Raw genomic sequence first — 19,249 nt, forward strand, 5'->3', positions numbered from 1 at the left:
CCTCCTCCACCACCTTGCGAATGAAAAAACGGCTAAAAGACATTGAAAAAACCACGGAACGAAAGTGTAATTTTCGGAAGTCACGTGAACGAAGCATTACGCGGGGGACCGCTTTGCGGTGGGGGAGTAACGTAACAATGCTTCGCGCACCAATCACCACTCTCGCCCGGGGGCGCGTGCCGCCGCCGCCGCCGCCCCCGCGCCGCCCCAGAGGGGAGGTACGGCCGGTCGCGTCCGCACGACTTTCGACCCCGACATCGTGGCGGAGGATTCTGTACGGGCACGCGAGGAGAGAGGCACGTGGGGCGACGAGGAGGAGGGAAGGAGGGGCTGGTGCTGCTGTGGAGGAGAGAATGATTTTGTGGTACGCTACCTATTAGTGCGCTACTTGTCATGCGAGCACTGTGAATTTAATACGCATAGTCTCTCTCTCTCTCTCTCTCTCTCTCTCTCTCTCTCTGTAGCGCACATACACACACGGCAACCCCCATTTTTCTCCTGTGCTTAGTGGGATGCAACATTGTGTGTGTTTACGTATATATAAACCCGAGCCATCCCTTGCATGATTTTCATAGAAAGTTAGTGAGAGAGTCGGAGGAGAGGGAGGGAGAGAGAGAGAAAGAGAGAGAGCCAGGGTTTCTCTGCAAACCCTGCTTTCTTTTCTCGGTCTTTGCCTTGGAGAGAGTAGAGGATTTCTCACTGTCGGAGGTGGAAAATGGCCTTCTTTAATCACCACCATCTCTGGACCTTCACTTTCGGTATCCTAGGTAAAGAAGGAAGAAACCAGAAGCTGTTCGCCCTTCATCTCCATTTGCTTCTTCTTCGCAATAATGCTGCTTGCTTGCGCCATTTCCTTTCATCCCGCTTTCCTCCATCCATCTTCATATGGTCTACATGCATTTATATTTTCCGCTTGATGAATCGTTCGTATTTAGTATCTTTAGCATGATTAACAGCAGGTCATTCTCTTCTTTTCTTCTTCTTTTCGTTTGGCAACTCTTTCTTCCAAAACCTCACTATTTCTCTTTCTATCAGTTTCAAAACACACGTAAAGCAACAAAAAAAATCAGAAAGAAAATGAGAAAAATTTTCCCCTTGCACTAATCTTGACACCACTCTTCACATGGAGTTTTTCTCTCTTTTGATGATACAAACCCCACTCAAAATCAAACCTCCGGCAACCTTTTCAGTCTCTTGGACTTTTGCCAACTTTTTCACAACCCTTTTGGCCATTTCCTCCAATGATTTTTGTTTTCACTCTAGCGCACTTTTAGAAACTGAAGCCGGTACACTAGCATCTGTCATAAACTTATGAGTCCGTCTTCAAGTTGTTGCAACTAACGTGGGATTTATATTGTCTCAAGTCGGTTTGCATTTTGTGGGAATTCATTATTTTCATCTTTTGGCTATATCGTGTGTATACAAAGGTTATACAACGACATGCAACATGATTTAGTTCGAGTTATGTTCAACCATGTTATATGTGCTCCGCACTTAGATTAGTAAATGACTGAGGTTGTTTTTCTTCTTCTTTAATTTTAACCCTAGCAAAAAGAGCAATTTCATCTGCACCGCACTTGCACAGAATAATCTAACGTTTGTGCTTTTCTTCTGCAATCGATGATAGGAAACATTGTCTCGTTCTTTGTCTTCTTGGCTCCGGTGTAAGTAATCATTTTTTTCTTTTAAATTCTTTTCTTTCACTAGGATGAAGATAGTATTATTTTATTTGATCCCGATACAATAACTCCTGATTTTTTTCTCTTCTCCTGTTGCAGGCCGACATTTTACAGAATTTATAGGAGCAAAAAGACTGAGGATTTCCAATCGATACCGTATTTGATCGCTCTATTCAGCTCCATGCTCTGGCTTTACTACGCACTCCTCAAAGGACACTCCTTCCTTCTCATCACCATTAACTCCTTTGGATGCGTCATAGAGATGATGTACATCGCCATCTACATTGCTTATGCACCGAGATCTGCCAGGGTACGTATTGATCATTAGATGATGCAACGCTCATATTTCGATCACAATGAACCAAAGGGCTTGCTAGGAAACTTTCTTTGGCGATTCACGTGATCTATACAATGGAAAAAAATACGTTCCACAAGAAAAGAACTAAAATTTTAAGAACACAATAAATCCCAGTGGTAGTTTACGACTAACTGGGTTAACTGAACGTGTTTTGCACTCTCCATCCTTGTCATCTAAAAGCTCTCTTTTTCCCCTATATCTCTAACTATCCTGTGTTTGTTCTGACTTAATGATTTTGATTACTGCAGAACTCCACGATCAAGCTCTTTGCTCTGATGAACATGGGATTGTTCTCTCTCCTAATTCTCATCACGCACTTCATTCCAAATGGTGATGCACGCACCACGGTGTTCGGATGGATCTGCACGACAATTTCCGTGAGCGTCTTCGCAGCACCGTTAAGCATTGTGGTGCGCACTTAAAAAATCCAATCTTTCTCTTCCCAAATTCTCATATCTAACCACGGAAAACGCAGTTTAATCTTCTCTCTCTTTTTTTCCCCTATTCTGGTCTTCTTAGGCACGAGTTGTGCAAACGAATAGCGTGGAGTTCATGCCCTTCTCTCTATCATTCTTTCTAACGTTGAGCGCCATCATGTGGTTCGGCTACGGTTTCTTCCAAAAGGACTGGTGCATTATGGTAAGGGATCCCCATCTTCGAAAAATTTAATTTAAAAACGTTAAGGATCACTTTACTTTGTATTTGAAGTGTATGTTCTGTCGTAATGTGCATTGGGGTAATGTAGGTCCAAATATTTGTTCAGCATCACTTTTGGGTTCGGCTGCATTTGATATATAACATGTTATAACATGTTGCATTGACACGTCATTAATGGGCAAATAAGACTAATTAAATTTTCAAGAAAAGCTAATAAGAGCATATGCGGGTCCCATGTCTATAGACATCTGTATACATCCTGTGTGATTAGACTTTACTCTTCAAGTTGCCAGAGTAGGATGAATTTTTGTAATAATTTATCATGGTAATAAATTTCGGTTTTTTTTCTTCACATTGTACCAATATCTCTTTTCTTGCATTGAGTTCATAATATATTTTTTGGAAAAAAAAAAAACAAAATTTTAAATAATATCGACCGAGTGAGACACATTATTAATGACTATGATTATTGGAGGATCGAAAACTATACTTTTGAAAAATGGACCGACGTGAGAGTATTTAACAAAACTTAAGTACATAACTTTGGGAAAAAAAATTGCTATGAAATCTTAGATTCTCAAATGGTCAATCGATGTAAATACATAAATCCAATATCTTTATAACTGTTTAGATGAAGATTATGTGATGAATGCGAATGCACGTCATCGAGTATATCGATGCTAAGCCTTGGGGGCAGACTAAAATATTTTGTCAAGTTTTAACGTATGTTTTGGCCAAACTTAAAGAATATCCTTGACCTTGACATGCAGATACCGAACATCATGGGCTTTGTCTTGGGACTGTCTCAGATGGTCTTGTACGGATACTACAGAAACAGAGAGGAGCTCCCGCAACACGATGTTCCACCCCCCTCAGGAAAAGCCTCTGAAGTCCACCCTGTCAAAGGCGGTGAAGCCCGAGCGGATGAGCAACAGCCACAGCTATCACAACCAAAGGGTGCCGTGGAAGTGGTAGTTTCCGGTGATGACCCGGGGTCTGATCAGCCAAGTTAAGTTGGCTCAAGCCCAACTTACCATCGAGCGGGGGCTTTATTTAAGAATGTGAAGGTTGCGTCGGTCTATCCTCCTCTCCATGATGATCCTACTTGCTCCATCGATATCTCTCTCTATCCGTGTTCGGTTGGTGTACAATTGTATGAACAAGAAAGTGCGCTGGCAATCTCTAAGAAGTGTATTCATTATTCCGTTTTCTGATTAATGAACAAGTTAATTACTAGTATATTCGATGATGCTCGTGCGAGTTAAGGCAGTGGGGACCGATTCTTACTAATTCTACCACAATCTCTCCACTCATTCTGTTCGGCAGAATGGAATATGTGCGACACAACATGAATGCCCTGTTTTGCTTCGTATGGTTCACAGAAAGCAAGCGAAGAGGCTCAAGGAGCGAACGAAGCAGGAAATTCTCGATCAAGACAACATGCCATTAGATCCATTGAAACCGCCTTGAGCGTTCTGCCTCGCCAATTCTCTCTTCACACTTTCGCCTCGGTGATGGCCCTTCCTCTATTCATGTCCCCTGGAGAATTGTTCTTTCCAGACACTGCGAAGCTGAGCCCGGGCCCTCCAGCATCCTCAAAACTATTTCCATTCCAAAAGCACCTAAACATACTTCTGAAAGGAAGAAGTCCAAATGAGATGGGATTCATGGTCATGCAACAAGAGACATAAATTAAACTAGAATCACCCTTGTTACACGGTTCTGTTACCCTTAGAGACGTCAGATTCGACGGTAAATTGTCCCGTCATTGCGTACTCTGGAGCACAATTTCCTTTAGTGCCCCTGACCCTAGTGAAAACATGTGATCTGTCTCCAACGGGACCAAGCTTCGCAAGACCAAAATCAGAGAGCTTTGAATGGAACCTCTCGTCCAGCAATAAATTAGATGACTTGAAATCTCTATAAATAACCGGGGGATTTGCTTTGTCATGCAGGTATTCTATACCTTTAGCTGCACCTGCCGCCATCATCATTCGGGTATTCCAATCTAGCGGCTCCTTATCCAGTGGAAGCTGTGTACCGATAGCATAATGCTAATATCAGTTGCCTAATACAAACAGCTAATTTTTGCATAATTCAGCCAGAATGTGAACACGTGTAAATAATTGAAATCATAGTATCAAATTCTTGATCTTGTTGGTATCTGGCAAGAAAAGTTCAATTTCGCACTTTCAGTCTAGGCCACTTCAAGGCAGAGTTCTAGGGAAGTGCAAACAAATATGTGCTAAATTACCTAGATTAAACTATAGAAGGAAGGACCTCTTATTAAGGATAATTGATTTTACCACGAAGATGATATTCCAATGATCCCAAGGGTATCAATTCATAAACAAGAAGCTGTTGAACACCATCAGCACAGTAACCAATCAGATTTATGAGATTAGGGTGATGCAGAAGGCTCAGCATCAGAACCTCCACCAGAAATTCATGGTTACCTTGTGAACCATTTCAATCTTGTTGTTTAACTGCAGCAGCTTACAAATGACTGAGGTCAACGTAATAACTACGTATAACAGCAATATTCAAGAGAGTCAAGAGTAGCTACCAAAGAAATTAGAATTTAATAGAGCAGAACTGCAGCCAGCCTAACTATAGTATGACTAATAGTATCTGAATCTTGAATTTGGTTGATGACTTAACCTGGGCATAATGTCTATATAAAATGTCAATATGACGATTTCAAAATTATTATTCTAAGACAGATACAATAAAGTCGAAGCTCTTCAGATGTCATTAAAACCAACCATGTCAAACTCATTCGAAAAACTACTCCAGGTGTTTCAAATTAATAGATCTGCTGCACCAACTTGGACTCTTCTGATCAGACAGAAAAAGTCTAGAGATTGATTGCACTGTTCACAGTTTGTTAATATCCTTTAGCTCCAAATTTATTTGCCTGAAAAGAAAAAAATGAATGTCAACAAAGCCTTTCAGCGAAAGCAAAAGAAAGGGACTAAACAAATGTTCCACTAAACTGGAGGCAACTACACATAAAGTGTTAGCTTCACTTGTAGAGGGATGGACATATTTTTAAAAGATACACTGTTCAAGTGATTTTTTGACCCAAAAAAAAAAAACTGATTCAAACATGAAACGCAGTCTTTTCTATGAATTCATTCCTTCTCTCTATGTTAGCTGATCCAGAAAAGGCCCTTAGGAGAAATTGTAACATATAGCTAACTTTAGCTTTCAGACTTCAGGTCAAACAGTTGGTTCATTGACCAAAAACTAAAGACTGGAAAGGGAGAACTAGCTGATGCTGATTTTTATTAAAAACACAGCCATCAGATGCCACATACACGATGCATACAGAAAAGAGCACATTATCCACCTGTCGAGTGCTCTCGAGTCTTCCCTTTATATACACCCACATTGATCATCCTTTACCTAAGAAACACTCCGGCTAGAAGTTCTTCATAGCAGCGTCGAGTTCGTGGAAGATAAAGGTTTGAGCAGCAAAATGTGCACCCGGTCCATCCTTAGGGCCAATTAGATCCCTTTTCAACCCCACAATGCTTCTGTAATGTGTGGCTCCTAATATTTCACCAGCAAATGAATGCGGAGTATTTCTGCTCCCGCAATACTTCACCAGCAAATGAATGCGGATCATTTTAAATCAAGCATTAGGAAATATTTCTATTGGAAAAACAATTGGGGGTAACCCTTTTTCAACGCAATCCAAGTTCCTGTTTTGGGGAGATTTGCCTCCGAAATTGAGGTTTTTCATTCCAATTCATTGCATCTGTCTTATGATCCCCAAAGGAACCGTTAAGAAAAAAGCTGTTATCTGAATTTGGGAAACGGTAACAGTGAATTAGTAATTTTCTCCTAATGTAATAGTATTTATGGTTTGAAGCTGGGGATGGTGGCATGCTCTAAAGTAACGTGCCTAGAATTCCACAAAAAAAAAAATGTATTGAATTCATCTCAAATGCATTCACAAAGGAAGAGACGATGAAATTATCAATGTAAAGCAACTTCTAATTACATCTCGACATATGATATCTAGAGTTTTGTTTCTTTAGATAAGGTGATCGAAGCCCAGTGGGGATCAATCTACTTTGATTGTTGTATAAGGCTCCATAAGAGCCTTTTATGTTCGGCCAAATGAATGACGATGGCGGCCCTCGACTGCCATTCTAGGTTTGCTTTTCTAGGAGCCATAGTCACCCAAGCAAATATCGAATACTAGGATTAAATATTTTAGGTCCTCTAAGACCAATCAGAATCCATATGCATCAATTTGATAACAAGGAGTGAGCATGAATGATATTGATGATGGTGATGATCGATCTAGGCCTACCAAAAATATGTACTACAGCGTCACAAGGATCAAGAAATACTTTCATAGTAAAGCTAATAGCAGGAAAATTCCAAATAAGGCTTGAGGTAGAGTTTGTGTTAAATAAGGGCCTAAATGGCCATATAAGTCTCAAAAGCCTAAAGTGGCGATGGCAATTTTAAATAAAGGTCTATCCTCGAAGATCATTGACCGGCTAAAATATTTCTATTGACTAAGGGCAGTTTTGTCAAAAGACAATCTTAATTTATATTTTAATTTTTTAATTTTCTTTTCATTTTTTTTTTTCTTTTCGATGAGGGCCCAGCCATCCTGACTAGTCACTGGCAAGGACAGGCCTTGCTTGTTGCTAGCGAAGGTAGCCTCACTTGTGGCTTTCAAGGGTGGCCTCACCCAAGGCAAGGTTGTCAAGGCGAGGCCGTCCCTCGCGATTCGCTAGTGAGGCGACCCTTGCCAAGGCCTCGCCTATGGTTAGCAAGGGTGACCTCACCCAAGGCAAGGGCAACCCTTGCCAACCCTCTCCAGGCATTGTTGGTGGCCAGCTATCATTGAGACTAGCCACCAGCGAAGAAGAAAGAACAAATCGGAAAAAGGAAAACAGAAAAGAAAAAATAAGGAATGAAAAAATTCAAAAAGAAAAAAATGCCATTGACCAACCACAAAATCAGGCCCTTCTTTGAAACTAATAGTCATTTTAGATTTTTATTTGAAATAAGATTCACTTCAACCCTTATTTGAAAAAATGAGAATATTTCAAATCCTTATCTTAAACAAGGTTCATTTCTTGCTGTAATTTGAAAAAAATGAGGACACCTTAGGCCTATATTTGGAATTTTCCCAGCACATAATTCTGCATAATATTGATCACCCATGACTAGGCAATATCAAAAGTTCACTGCAGATGCTTGCAATTTTATGCATCTTGAATCAAGCAAACCTATCCGGGCTCAATTTAAATTGAGATACGAGAATCAAGGCCTTCCAACAATGCATCTCAGTGATAAAGCAGTAAAAGATGGGAAAAAAGAGAGAGGGCACAGCATCATGTCCACAGCAACAATCACTATCATTTATATAGAAGAAAGAGGAGCATAAAAAAAATTCCTCAACTAATCCATTTAAAAAGGAAGGGGCGGATACACAATCATAGGATGATTGGAGTTGGACGAGCACTGGCAGCAAAGAGAGGCGCATAATACACCAAGCCAGCACATCACAACCAACCAATTCTCCAGATTCTCCATACCCTGCACTGTCCCAATGCTTTACGAAATTCTCCTTACATATTGGTCAAGATTTGTATTGAAAAAGTCACACCTTCAGAAAGGATAAGAAAAGGTGTAAGGAGAGAAAATAACAGCTTCTGCAGTTATGCAAATATAACTCACAGAAAGAAAAGCAATGGTCACCACGAAATGTCTTTATCCCAAATTCCAAATCATACATCCACAGAAGTACTAGTATCAAAAAGATGCAAGCTAGGTCCTGAAACTGATGACCCGTATCAAAAGCATTGGGACAGTGCAGGGTTTATTATCCAGAATGACAAAAAAGTATCACTGAGGATTTTAACAGACAGATACTTCTAGCAGACAATCTGACTATTTTGATCCCCTATAGAACACTATTTCAATAATAGATCATCAACATTGACGTGCGTCATCTAATCGACCATGTTAAACCAACAAAAGTTCATCAGTCACCTGATAGGAGTTCCTGGATCGTAGAGAGGGTTTTTAGCCACATATTCAACATATAGACTGTATATATACTTCAAAGCTTCTTGTAGATCACCAGTCCTGGGATGCATAACCAATATTATCCGCAAGGGCACGAGGAATAAGAAGACCAGAAATAGGAAAAAAAAAAAAAAAACAGGAGAACAGATTGATGGTTAGTAAAAGAGTCTTCTAAGGAGAAGTACACTAATGGGCAAAGATCTGATCCAAGAATGCATTGACGTTAATGTATTTGCTGAAATAGAAGCATAAGCCAAATCCTTAACATGTGGCAATGTGATTTTCAACAAATTCATTTTGCATTGTCAAGCATAAATAATAAGTAGTCAATGCACAGAAAATAGGAGTTAACAGGAGCAAACCATTTCTCTCTTGTATTATGTGATTATGGAAGCACAAACACCTTCCAATTGTGTGGTGCCTTTAGATACGTCGCAAAAGGTGTCTGTTCCTTAATAATGCTCAGTTTTAACAGGTCTTGCTAATTTGCTAAGATTATTGAAGTTTTTAGTGCACGCTCATTATGAGCAACATCCGAGATAGAAAAATACTCCAAAGACTGCAGAATAAGGTAATCTAACCTTTATACCAGAAGGACTTTCCATGAAACTAAGTTCGTACGTGTTAGTGCGGAAACTGTGAAATGAACAACCCTGGCCTGGAAACAGTAGCACCCCGAGATTTCCTCTGTCTGCACTGCAAGAGGAAAAAACAGAGAGTGTGCAAGTTAATCGCTGAACATCCGGTTCTCCTGTATCTTCTTCGACATACTTGGCACTTGGCTATGGAAAGGTTTTGCAACTTTAAGCTCATGGCACAAAAAATTCCTCCTACTCATGAGCTACTTGAACTCGACTAAATGACTACTCGAATATTAAGTTAAGTTGAGTTTCGAGGTATGTTTGCATGCACGAGGAGCATGGGAGTGCACATAAACAAAAGAAACACAAATTTCATGTAGTCTAAAATTTCTACAGCAGGTTCAACTTCTGTTAGATTTTTCTCTTCCTTTGAGCTCGAGCTCGACTTGGAATTTTTTCAAAGTCCTCTCAATCAAAGGTTCGCTGACCATTCGTGAGGATAAACGGCAATTCCCCGGAAGAACAAGGAAATTACCAAATTAAGAAACCGGATTACCATCAAACGGTGCCTGACTTGAACACACACGATTCAAAAGGAATCGAAGACCAATTACGTAAGAGAATCGAAGTCAAAGCAGATCATCAAGCAAGCGAACAGCATCTACATTCCTAAGACAACGCAAATAGAAGTCCTCCCGGTAGAACAGGCACACCCCGTTCCGCCGTCGGCGCCGGCGGCGACGGGCTGACGTCGGAGCCCCCGAAGAACTGCATCCTCCCTTCCCAGATCGCGATTTCGCCTGAAAGACGCCGCGAACAGCCCCCCGCGGTTTCGCAAGGAGAAATGGCGTTCCCGTCGATTTGTACGAGGAGAGTGTAGAAAATGAAATTTGCTGCGATGAAGCTTTTCGCGGTAAATAGGATTTTTATGCAGAGCACATAGCATTGGTAAACAACTTGCAAAAATACTTATTGCAAGAAAAAATTAAAATTAGAAAAGAAAATAATCTTAGAGATTAGTTACTAATGTTGACCTAGCCATGATCAACTATGTCTCTATCCAAGTAGTCGCCATATTACATATTGAACCAAAGTTAATAAATTAAAAGTTCAAGTATCAAATTATACATTGAGCTAAAGTTTAGAGATTGTTTATATCATTATCCCAAAAAACTTCATTAAGTCCCCAACTCGATCCATATACAATTAAACGAAGAAGAAAGTGCTTAAGGCAGTATCTCAAAAGATATAAATTCTTCTGTTATCGAATCAAATCAAGTTAATTACTAGTATATTCGAACCCAATTATTATGTTATCTAATTAAAGATCCAGTTAATTACTAGTTTATTTGAACCCATCCCAGTCGACAATGCTCGTGCCGCGGTTGGGTAGAACTAACCTATTGTTCCATTTTATCATATGGCGCTTCTAATATTGCAAGCGATTTTAGTTGAAATTCATGCCCAGGAAGGGAGTCATCAAATGAACGACTTGTAGCTCCAATCGGATGAGACCTCAAAAACTAGCATCATTTGCAATGTCCCTGTGATGAGCAAAGGAGCAAGAAACATTCGAAACCAAAGGGAGTTGCACTACCAACCGCGCGGCAATTCAGTAGATCAGATGCTGCTTAAAAGTTAAAACTAGAGTTAGAATATGCAGCCAAATCCTGCTCAGAATAGACTTACAAGATTCAGCACAAGCATTACAAGACAGACAATCTCCCTCTTCCTTTGGATTCTCTTATCTATAATGCTGTTCTACCAATGATGTACATCCAACTCCCTCTTCATCCAAATTTCAAGAAAGTATAAACAGAGAATGGAGAGATTAGACCCGAAAAAGAGCCGAGTTAGAGTAGCAGGGACCAAGTCCACCTAATTCAACCAGTCTCTCCGCTCATTTCCCTTCGAAAATGGAATATGCACAACACGACGTGAATGCCCTGCGTTTGCTTTGTATAAGTTCACAGAAAGCAAGCCAAGGGGAGGCTCAAGGAGGAAACGAAGCGAGAAATTGTCGATCAACACAACCGGCCATTAGATCCATCGAAACTGCCTTGAGCACTCTGCCGTCTTTTCTCTCGCCAATTCTCTCCCCACATCTTCGCCTCCGCAACAGCCCTTTCTCTATTCAAGTCCCTATTTAACAACTTACCGTCCTTTGGAGAATTGTCCTTCTCGGACCCCTCGAATTCCCACCTGCTGCGCCCGGAACCTCCGGCATCCTCATTCCTCAAAATCTTGCTGCCTCTCTCATCAACGCTGGATCCTTTGTTCCCAAAATTAGAAGCTACGTTGGGATCATACGCCTGGTTCGCTAGGTAAGAAAGAGCCGTCACCACGTCCCCGATGAGAGGACGTGCAGCCGCCTGCTCTTGTATACACATGGATGCCACAGCAAGTGCCTGATATAGACCTCGCATTGGATAACGCCCTTGCAGACTTGGATCCACCAATTTCGAGAATTTTCGCCTCTCATTGAATAGTGGACGTGCCTGCACAGGCAAAACATCAAAAAAAGCAACTTAAAATTTGTTTGGAAAAGACCTTCCCTTCAGGGTTTTCAAAAATAGAGGCAAAGCCAAGCTTGTGTAACTGCTTTGTGGTTACCGTTTCTCAGAACTACTCTATAAAGCCCAGCTCTGAAAGCATCAAAAAGAGACTTTTAACTTGCAATCGCTTTGTTTTCCTTTGTGTTCAGCTACGTTGCTATTCAATTAAAACTATGTAGTAACAGAACGCTTCACTCTGAAAACTCTATCCATTCCAAAAGCACCTATATCTACTTCTAAAAGGAAGAATAACTTGAAACTTGTTTTCATTTTCATCCGTGAAGAAATTCTTCAAGAACATTAAATACTCACTAACTTATTCTAAGACATTGCCTTATAGGTTAACAAAGCAGAAGTAGTCCAATTAAGATGGAATTCATGGTCATGCAACCAAGACATAAGTTAAACTAGAATTACCCATGTCACAAGGTTCTGTTCCCCATGCGGACGGGAGCTGTCGATGGCTTTTCGTCCCGTGATCAGCTCTAAGAAGACTACCCCAAAACTATAAACGTCAGATTTAACAGTTAATTGTCCCGTCATTGCATACTCCGGAGCACAATATCCATAAGTGCCCATGACCCTTGTGGAAACGTGTGATTTGTCTCCAACAGGACCAAGCTTCGCGAGACCAAAATCAGAGAGCTTGGGATGGAACTTTTCATCCAGTAATATATTGGACGACTTGAAATCTCTATAAATAACTGGGGGATTTGCTTTGTCATGGAGGTACTCTAAACCTTTGGCTGCACCAGCTGCTATCGTCATTCTGGTGTTCCAATCTAGCGGTTCCTTACCCAGTGGAAGATCTGTAGCAATAGCATAATGCTAATATCAGTTGCTTATTACAAAGAGCTGATTTTCACATAATTGAGCCAGAATGTGAACACACGTCAACATAATAAAAATTATAGTACCAAATCTATATCTTCTTGTTAGAATGCAATAAAATTCAAGTTCACACTTTCAGTGCTAGGCCACTTCAAGCCAGAGTTCTAGGGAAGTGCAAAGAAATATATACTGAATTACCGAGATGAATTATAGGGAAAAAAAAATTCATTAAGGATAATCAATGTTACCAAAAAGATGATCTTCCAATGATCCAAAGGCCATGAATTCATAGACAAGAAGCCGTTGATCGCCATCAGCACAGTAACCAATCAGATTCATGAGATTAGGGTGATGCAGAAGGCTCAGCATCAGAACCTCCACCAGAAATTCACGGTTACCCTGGAGACCATTCCTATCCAGTTGTTTAACTGCAACAACCTAAAAATGACTAAAAGGTCAAAGTACGAAGTATGTATAACAGCACATACAAGAAAGTCATGAGTAGCTCCACAAGATATGAGAATTTAATGGAACAGAACCACAGCCAGCCAAAATATGGTTTACACAGTACTTGTCTGACAGCATCTGAATCTTCAATATGGTTACATGATTTATCCTGGGCAGAAATTTTATGTACAATGTCAATCTGACAATTTCAAAATTCGTGGCAATTGTGAGACAGATGCGATAAAGTTGAAGCTCTTAAGATGTCATTGAAAAAGCCAACCATGTCAAACTCGCAAAAAAATTACTCCATGTTTTTCCAATCGAAAGATCTGCTGCACCAACACAAGACTCTTCTGATTCAGCAGAAAAATTGTAAGGATTGATTGCACTGTTCACAGCTTGTGAACATACTTTAGCTCCAAATTTATTTGCCTAAGGGAATTGAATGCCAACAAAGCCTTTCCACGAAAGAAAAAGGGGCTAAACAAAGTTCCACTAAACTGGAGGCAAACACATGAAAAGTGTTAGCTTCACTTGCCGAGGGATTGACATGATTTTCAAAAATACACCATTCGACTGATTCAAATGTCAACCATGGTCTTTTCAAATAATAGAGAAAAGAAGAAGAAGAAGAAGAAGAAGAAGAAGTTAAAATCATTTAAGTAAAGAGTAATCTCCACCAATAAGTACAGTTCAATTGGATCTAACCTACAGGAATGAGTTCTTTTTTTATTTATTTTGGATGGTCAATAACTATTGTTCCAATTGACTGTTGATTAGTTGGTAAGAAATGCGACTAAGGTTGGAATGGAAATCAAATTTAATAGTATAATTTTCTATGAATTCCTACCTTTTCTACATGTTAGATGATCTAGAAGGGCCACTTTAGGATATCACAAGTTCTAGCTAAATATAGTTTTGACTGTTGATTAGTCAGTAAGAAATGCGACTAAGGTTGGAATGGAATTCAAATTTAACAGTATAGTTTTCTATGAATTCCAACCTTTTCTACGTGTTAGATGATCTAGAAAGGCCACTTTAGGATATCACAAGTTCTAGCTAAATGTAGCATTCCAACCTCAGGTAAAAGAGTCGGTTCATGCACCGAAAACTAAAGCCTGGAAAGGGACAACTAGCTGATGCAGGTTTTAATTTACTAAAAACGCAACCATAAAAATGCCATATACATGATAAAAATGAGCACATTATCTATCTACCTGTCCAGTGGTCTCGAGTTTCCCTTTGTATACACCCCCAAATCCTCCTTCCCCCAAGAAACATTCCGGCTTAAAGTTCTTGGTAGCAGCGGCAAGTTCACGGAAGGTGAAGGTTTGAGCAGCAATATGTACACCCGGTACATCCTTAGGGCCAATTAGATCCCTTCTCAACCCCAAATTGCTCCTAGACCTCAGTCTTTCTACCCCTGTAAAATTCACCAGCAAACGGATGCGGATAATTTCAAATCACACCACTCGACATTTAACAAAGAGATCTATGACCATGTTCACAGAGACAACAATCGCCCCCTGCAGGCACGAGCTCAAAGGTTTAAATCAGATACATCACTCGTATAGCTGAACAGATATCAATCCGAAGCCACTCAACAGTAATAAGTGACTTGCAGAGTCAGCAAATCAGGTTGCCGACAAGCTAACCACTTGAACTAGAGAAACCGATACCTTTCATCAATCAGACGGACCTGAACTATCAAAAATCATCCTGAGCTATTACATCAGCAAAAGAAATCCAACCTACTCTCCGGAAACTTCGTCGACGGATTGGACTACTAGTAATCAAGCTACAACAATGATTACACTCTCGGTGAAACTCACCTACCAAAGATCGGATCGAGAAGCGAAATACCAAGAAGGGCAAGAATTCATCAGTGATGCAAAACTAAACGAAACTGACCGGACGGCAAGCTGGAAATCTTGGAGGAAACATTCGGGACGCCGTGTTTCGGGTCGTCGCTCCCCTTGCCCGGGTTGAGCGTCTCTTCCTCCCTCGAATCAAAACAAGGAAAGCAACCCATCTCCTAAAACTCGCGATCAAGAAAGACCCACTTGCCTTTTACCGCGCCACGAAGCTCACAGATTCATTCGAGCTCAACCAATCACCTCACCACAGCAACCCCCCCAAACACACACAAGCACCCAAGAATCCAATCCAAATTCCAAGAGGGTCCCGCCCGCGGAGGACGCCCGTCGTTTCTCGTCCCGATCACGGGGTCGAGGAGAGATCAGCAGGAGGAGGAAGGAAGGAGGAAAGGAAGATGCCGAGGTTCGAGAACAACGAGGAGAGCGGCACCGAGAGAGAGAGAGAGCGAGAGAGAGAGAGAGAGAAGCGGAAAGACGGAAACTTTCTGCTGTGAAATCTGAAAAAGAGGGTGGAAAAAAGGATATGACGCGCCGGCCTTTTTTTTGTCCTCGGCTTCGTTTACAAAATTACAACCCCCGCTGAAACACACGCACGTTGCAACAGCAGGCGCACGAAGCTATCAATCTACTGCTGCCATCCATGCCCCCCTTCTCTTTGACCACCCGAAGAGAGAGAAAATTCGATAAAGGCATCATTTTTTTCTTCTTGGAAAGAGCGATCGAATTTCAAAAGGCAGATCGGCTAAGGTCGCGAATCACGTAATTACGAAGCGTTGGGTCAATGGGGGAGTTGGTCCTCTGCTTTATCCTTTCCACGGTGCGAGGTGACACGATTCTCGAACGCAAATGAGGAAACCTAATCATTCTTGTCGTTGAATCTGAGTTACTTTGCTCTTTATTTCTTCTTTTACTCATTTATGTTGATCAATTAATGCCCTCCGCCGCGACCCAACTAGGGATTTTCCAAAATTAGGCGAGCATAACTTGAAGGTGAAGCTTTTGACCCGAAAGATAAAAGAGAGAGAAAACTTCACAGTGGGAGTTTCGTAAGCAAATCTGAACGAGTAACTCGATTTCTCAAAAACCAGAAATGAAAATCACTGAGTAGATCTTCCTTGCAATAAGAGCAACCATAGACGCGCAGTAAGACCGTCCGATTCTTTCATTTTGAACAATTGATGTTAAGTCTTTTTATTAGTAATCCTTTGTATTATCCCATCTATTAAAGTTATTTTTACCAACTTATATATATACATATCTGCTCGCGGGGTGAAAGAAACAGCTGCGATGTCACAGGCTTAGTTCTTTTTCTGGCGGTGAAGAAAAGAAAATGGAAAAAAAAAAGCTCAAATTTAGTCAAAGTGGCGACGAGGCAAAGATAATGTTGCTTTGATGCAAAGAGAAGGCCAGGGAAATAGAGGCTGCACACGTTCATCTAACCTTAGTCGTTGCACACACATGAAGCTTGAGATTGTAAGTTGTCGCTTTCTTTCACCAAGCAATCAACCGCAAATATGTATCTTAAAGTAAGCATGCCTCATAAATTCAAATAATAGAATAAAAGCCTTCTTGAATCTTATATTCCCACATTTTAACGGGACCGCCGGAGCGGGGCTGACTTCAATCGTACCCGAGGGATCGAGGAAAAGATGGTCTCTTGGATATTGTTTGGCCCGTTCTGGTGATAGCAATGGCATGAGAAAAAAAATAAACACTTTACCCGCGAATAATACTCACTCGTCGAATTTACAACTCTAATTTTTGAATCATAGGATGCATACATGGAAAATGATTTTTTAACTTATGTAGCAAGAAGTGATATTTTCAATGGATGTGCAGAGCAAATATGGAAGGAAACAACTCGAACATCATGATATCTTATCTCCTCCCCTTTCACTTAGATTCAACATTTAACTCTAAGTAAACTTTATATCTTTGTGTTGTTGATCAAGCGGTTGGCTGGTCAAATTTCTCTAGGTCTTCTAAAATTGATTTTAATATTATGTACATCTCTCGTCCCTGATGGAAGGTTGCTAATGAATTCAACCGAAGTTGGGATCACAAATTCAACTAGATGTGTGGAAAAGTGATCATATTCACGGAACAATCTCGTCAAGATACGCTCGATTCGTATACAAGTTTGAAAATGATGTCTAATTTGTCATTTTGTGGGGGCAATCCCACCATTCAAAAGAAAAACACATGCAAAACCTCAAAAAGTAAGTGGGAAAAGATGGAGATTGTCGTGCGAGATGGGCGTACCAAATTCTCCATCCAATGAAGCATTGACAAAAGATGTGGAGGAGATCGGAAGAAAAGGGGCCCGAGAAAAAGATATTGTTGGGGAAGTGACGTGGGCAGATCAAGTGCCTTGGTTCCTAAGTTGACTTTTCGTTGACAAGTTATAACAAAAAAAGAAAAAAAAATCAACGGATAGGATGAGTGCGTTGTGCGTGGAAAGATTATACAATATTCCAGCCTTAAATTAGTGGGGAGGCGAGGAGTGTGCAGTCTGCGGCATTATTATTAAATTTAAGGAATGTTCAAGAACGCAATGAGCGCAAGTGATGTATGTTGCCCATGTTACTTGCTTCTTCTCAAGCCTTGGGTTCCTAATACACCCTTACACTGCTATAACTTCACAAACTGTGCCTTTTGGTTACAAGTTTTAGGGTTACCCCTAGAGCGATGCACCGAGCAGTTCCTGCGATGAATCGCACGGGATATTGGCCAGCCTCTTGAGGTCAGAATTGATGCAAAAGAAGGACCTACATCCAGAGCTGTCAGAGTTAAAGTCGACCTTCCTCTCACAGCACCTCTCAAACCAGGTAAACTCATATGTGTGGAAGGAAAAAATATTTGGCTTGATTTCCATTATGAATGGTTACCACACTTCTACTATTCCTGTGGTGTCTTAGGACATTACGCCTCATATTGCAAAGAAATTCCTTATGATGAGACTTAGTTTGATAGGCGGGACAAAATGTATCATGGACAGTGGTTACGCGCTGAAGTTAATGAACATAGTCCATATTGGCAACATTTTATGATTTTCAACCTGAACCAGATGACATTAAAGAAAGTGTACCTGAAACACCTCAGCCAGGGCTCTTGTTACTCCCTCCTGCCCCTGTACAGATGCAACCTCAGCCACTTTCTACAACGACTCAGGCTACTTAGAATATTCATAGCTCACCAGCTGACAGTCCTCATGATGTACCTCCTTCCAAGATAGACAAGACGACCTCCCCTCCCCTGCCCAAGCACATATATCCGAGGTCAAAGTACTTCACACTATGGCATCTCCATCAAAAAAACCTACTCATCCTCACTTGCAGGCTAAAACAACTTAGTTAAAGAAAGCAAAGAAACATCCTATACATCTCAACACTTTTGATGAAAGCACTCTGTTGGATACCCCCGTTTTCCAGGCTGACAAGGCCTATGAAGGGGCTGTGGTGGCTTGCCCAAATAAGCTACCAACTACCAAATGAAGATCCTCAGTTGGAACTGTCAGGGATTGGGCAACTCCCTGACAGTTCATGCTCTTAGAGCCATGGTGGCTCATGATAAGCCCGACATAATTTTTTTGATGGAAACTCGGAACCAACAACCAGTCATTGATCAGATCCAACGCAGGCTAAACTACAGTAATCATTTTATGGTTAACCCCCAGGGCATGACTGGAGGGATGGTCCTTTTTTGGCAAGACCACATTTCACTTCATGTCATAACTCACTCCACTCACTTTATTGACACTGTTTGTTCTGATAATAGGAGTGTTTCTACTATGTGTCTTACTGTTTTGCATGCTCCTCCTATTTATCATCAAAGACAACTATTTTGGGCTGAATTGAGGCAACTTTCATACTCCCACACTCAACCTTGGGTGTGTTTAGGAGACTTTAATGAAGTTTTGTATCACTAGGAAAAAGTGAGTAAAAAACCTGTTGAGCCTTATCGACTACAATCATTTCGGGATTTGCTATAGGATTGTTCCTTGATGGACCTAGAGACTAAAGGCTGCACCTATACTTGGAGCAATAATCGAAGTGGACAGGAGTTGGTGAAAGAAAGACTTGACCGAGCCCTATGCACTATTGATTGGCGCTTAACATATCTAGCAGCTGAGGTTGTGGCTTTCCTTGCCATAGGGTCAAACCACAGTCCGCTTCTTTTATCCACTCATATAAAATCAGGGAGG

General features: G+C 40.9%; 2 protein-coding genes and 1 non-coding gene across 19 annotated transcripts; 1 reads left to right on the forward strand and 2 right to left on the reverse strand.

The window, feature by feature from the left end:
* The first annotated feature begins 715 nt into the window (after window positions 1-715).
* Window positions 716-3,763, forward strand: LOC104417737 (bidirectional sugar transporter N3). Its single transcript, XM_039300503.1, has 6 exons — window positions 716-767; window positions 1,628-1,664; window positions 1,779-1,989; window positions 2,286-2,447; window positions 2,557-2,676; window positions 3,465-3,763. Exons 1-6 carry the CDS (start codon window positions 716-718, stop codon window positions 3,705-3,707), a joined length of 825 nt encoding a protein of 274 aa, XP_039156437.1. The 3' UTR covers window positions 3,708-3,763.
* A 186-nt stretch (window positions 3,764-3,949) lies between these two features.
* LOC104415648 lies at window positions 3,950-10,279 on the reverse strand. 15 transcript variants are annotated; one of them, XR_005545745.1, is made up of 7 exons: window positions 10,001-10,278; window positions 9,336-9,450; window positions 8,719-8,814; window positions 6,047-8,332; window positions 5,151-5,611; window positions 4,975-5,052; window positions 3,950-4,727 (listed from the first exon to the last, which is right to left on the reverse strand). It is a non-coding gene; the product is annotated as an uncharacterized LOC104415648 (transcript). The 15 variants fall into 15 exon arrangements; XR_005545741.1 differs by having other exon boundaries at window positions 3,950-4,325; window positions 4,661-4,727; window positions 5,001-5,611; XR_005545739.1 differs by having other exon boundaries at window positions 3,950-4,328; window positions 4,661-4,727; window positions 5,001-5,611.
* A 681-nt stretch (window positions 10,280-10,960) lies between these two features.
* Window positions 10,961-15,734, reverse strand: LOC104415649 (serine/threonine-protein kinase PBS1). 3 transcript variants are annotated; one of them, XM_018861561.2, is made up of 6 exons: window positions 15,080-15,734; window positions 14,386-14,591; window positions 13,293-13,337; window positions 12,970-13,159; window positions 12,308-12,699; window positions 10,961-11,833 (listed from the first exon to the last, which is right to left on the reverse strand). In XM_018861561.2, exons 1-6 carry the CDS (start codon window positions 15,198-15,200, stop codon window positions 11,360-11,362), a joined length of 1,428 nt encoding a protein of 475 aa, XP_018717106.1. In that variant the 5' UTR covers window positions 15,201-15,734; the 3' UTR covers window positions 10,961-11,359. The 3 variants fall into 3 exon arrangements, with proteins under 3 accessions (XP_018717106.1, XP_010025276.1, XP_039156405.1); XM_010026974.2 differs by lacking the exon at window positions 13,293-13,337 and having other exon boundaries at window positions 15,080-15,724; XM_039300471.1 differs by lacking the exon at window positions 13,293-13,337 and having other exon boundaries at window positions 15,001-15,722.
* Between the last annotated feature and the right edge of the window lie 3,515 nt (window positions 15,735-19,249).

Source organism: Eucalyptus grandis, chromosome 8, assembly GCF_016545825.1.
Source record: "Eucalyptus grandis isolate ANBG69807.140 chromosome 8, ASM1654582v1, whole genome shotgun sequence".
Taxonomy (NCBI): Eukaryota; Viridiplantae; Streptophyta; class Magnoliopsida; order Myrtales; family Myrtaceae; genus Eucalyptus; species Eucalyptus grandis.

What these genes read in the sequence shown, in the direction of transcription:
- LOC104417737 (XM_039300503.1), top strand. Translation starts at nt 716, where the DNA reads ATGGCCTTCTTTAATCACCACCATCTCTGGACCTTCACTTTCGGTATC. An exon ending in CAGCACCGTTAAGCATTGTG is followed by an intron (nt 2,448 to 2,556) that starts GTGCGCACTTAA and finishes TGGTCTTCTTAG; the next exon opens with GCACGAGTTGTGCAAACGAA. An exon ending in AAAAGGACTGGTGCATTATG is followed by an intron (nt 2,677 to 3,464) that starts GTAAGGGATCCC and finishes CTTGACATGCAG; the next exon opens with ATACCGAACATCATGGGCTT.
- LOC104415649 (XM_018861561.2), bottom strand. Translation starts at nt 15,200, where the DNA reads ATGGGTTGCTTTCCTTGTTTTGATTCGAGGGAGGAAGAGACGCTCAAC. An exon ending in GATTTCCAGCTTGCCGTCCG is followed by an intron (nt 14,592 to 15,079) that starts GTCAGTTTCGTT and finishes TGAATTTTACAG; the next exon opens with GGGTAGAAAGACTGAGGTCT. An exon ending in ATTGGAAGATCATCTTTTTG is followed by an intron (nt 12,700 to 12,969) that starts GTAACATTGATT and finishes CTATTGCTACAG; the next exon opens with ATCTTCCACTGGGTAAGGAA.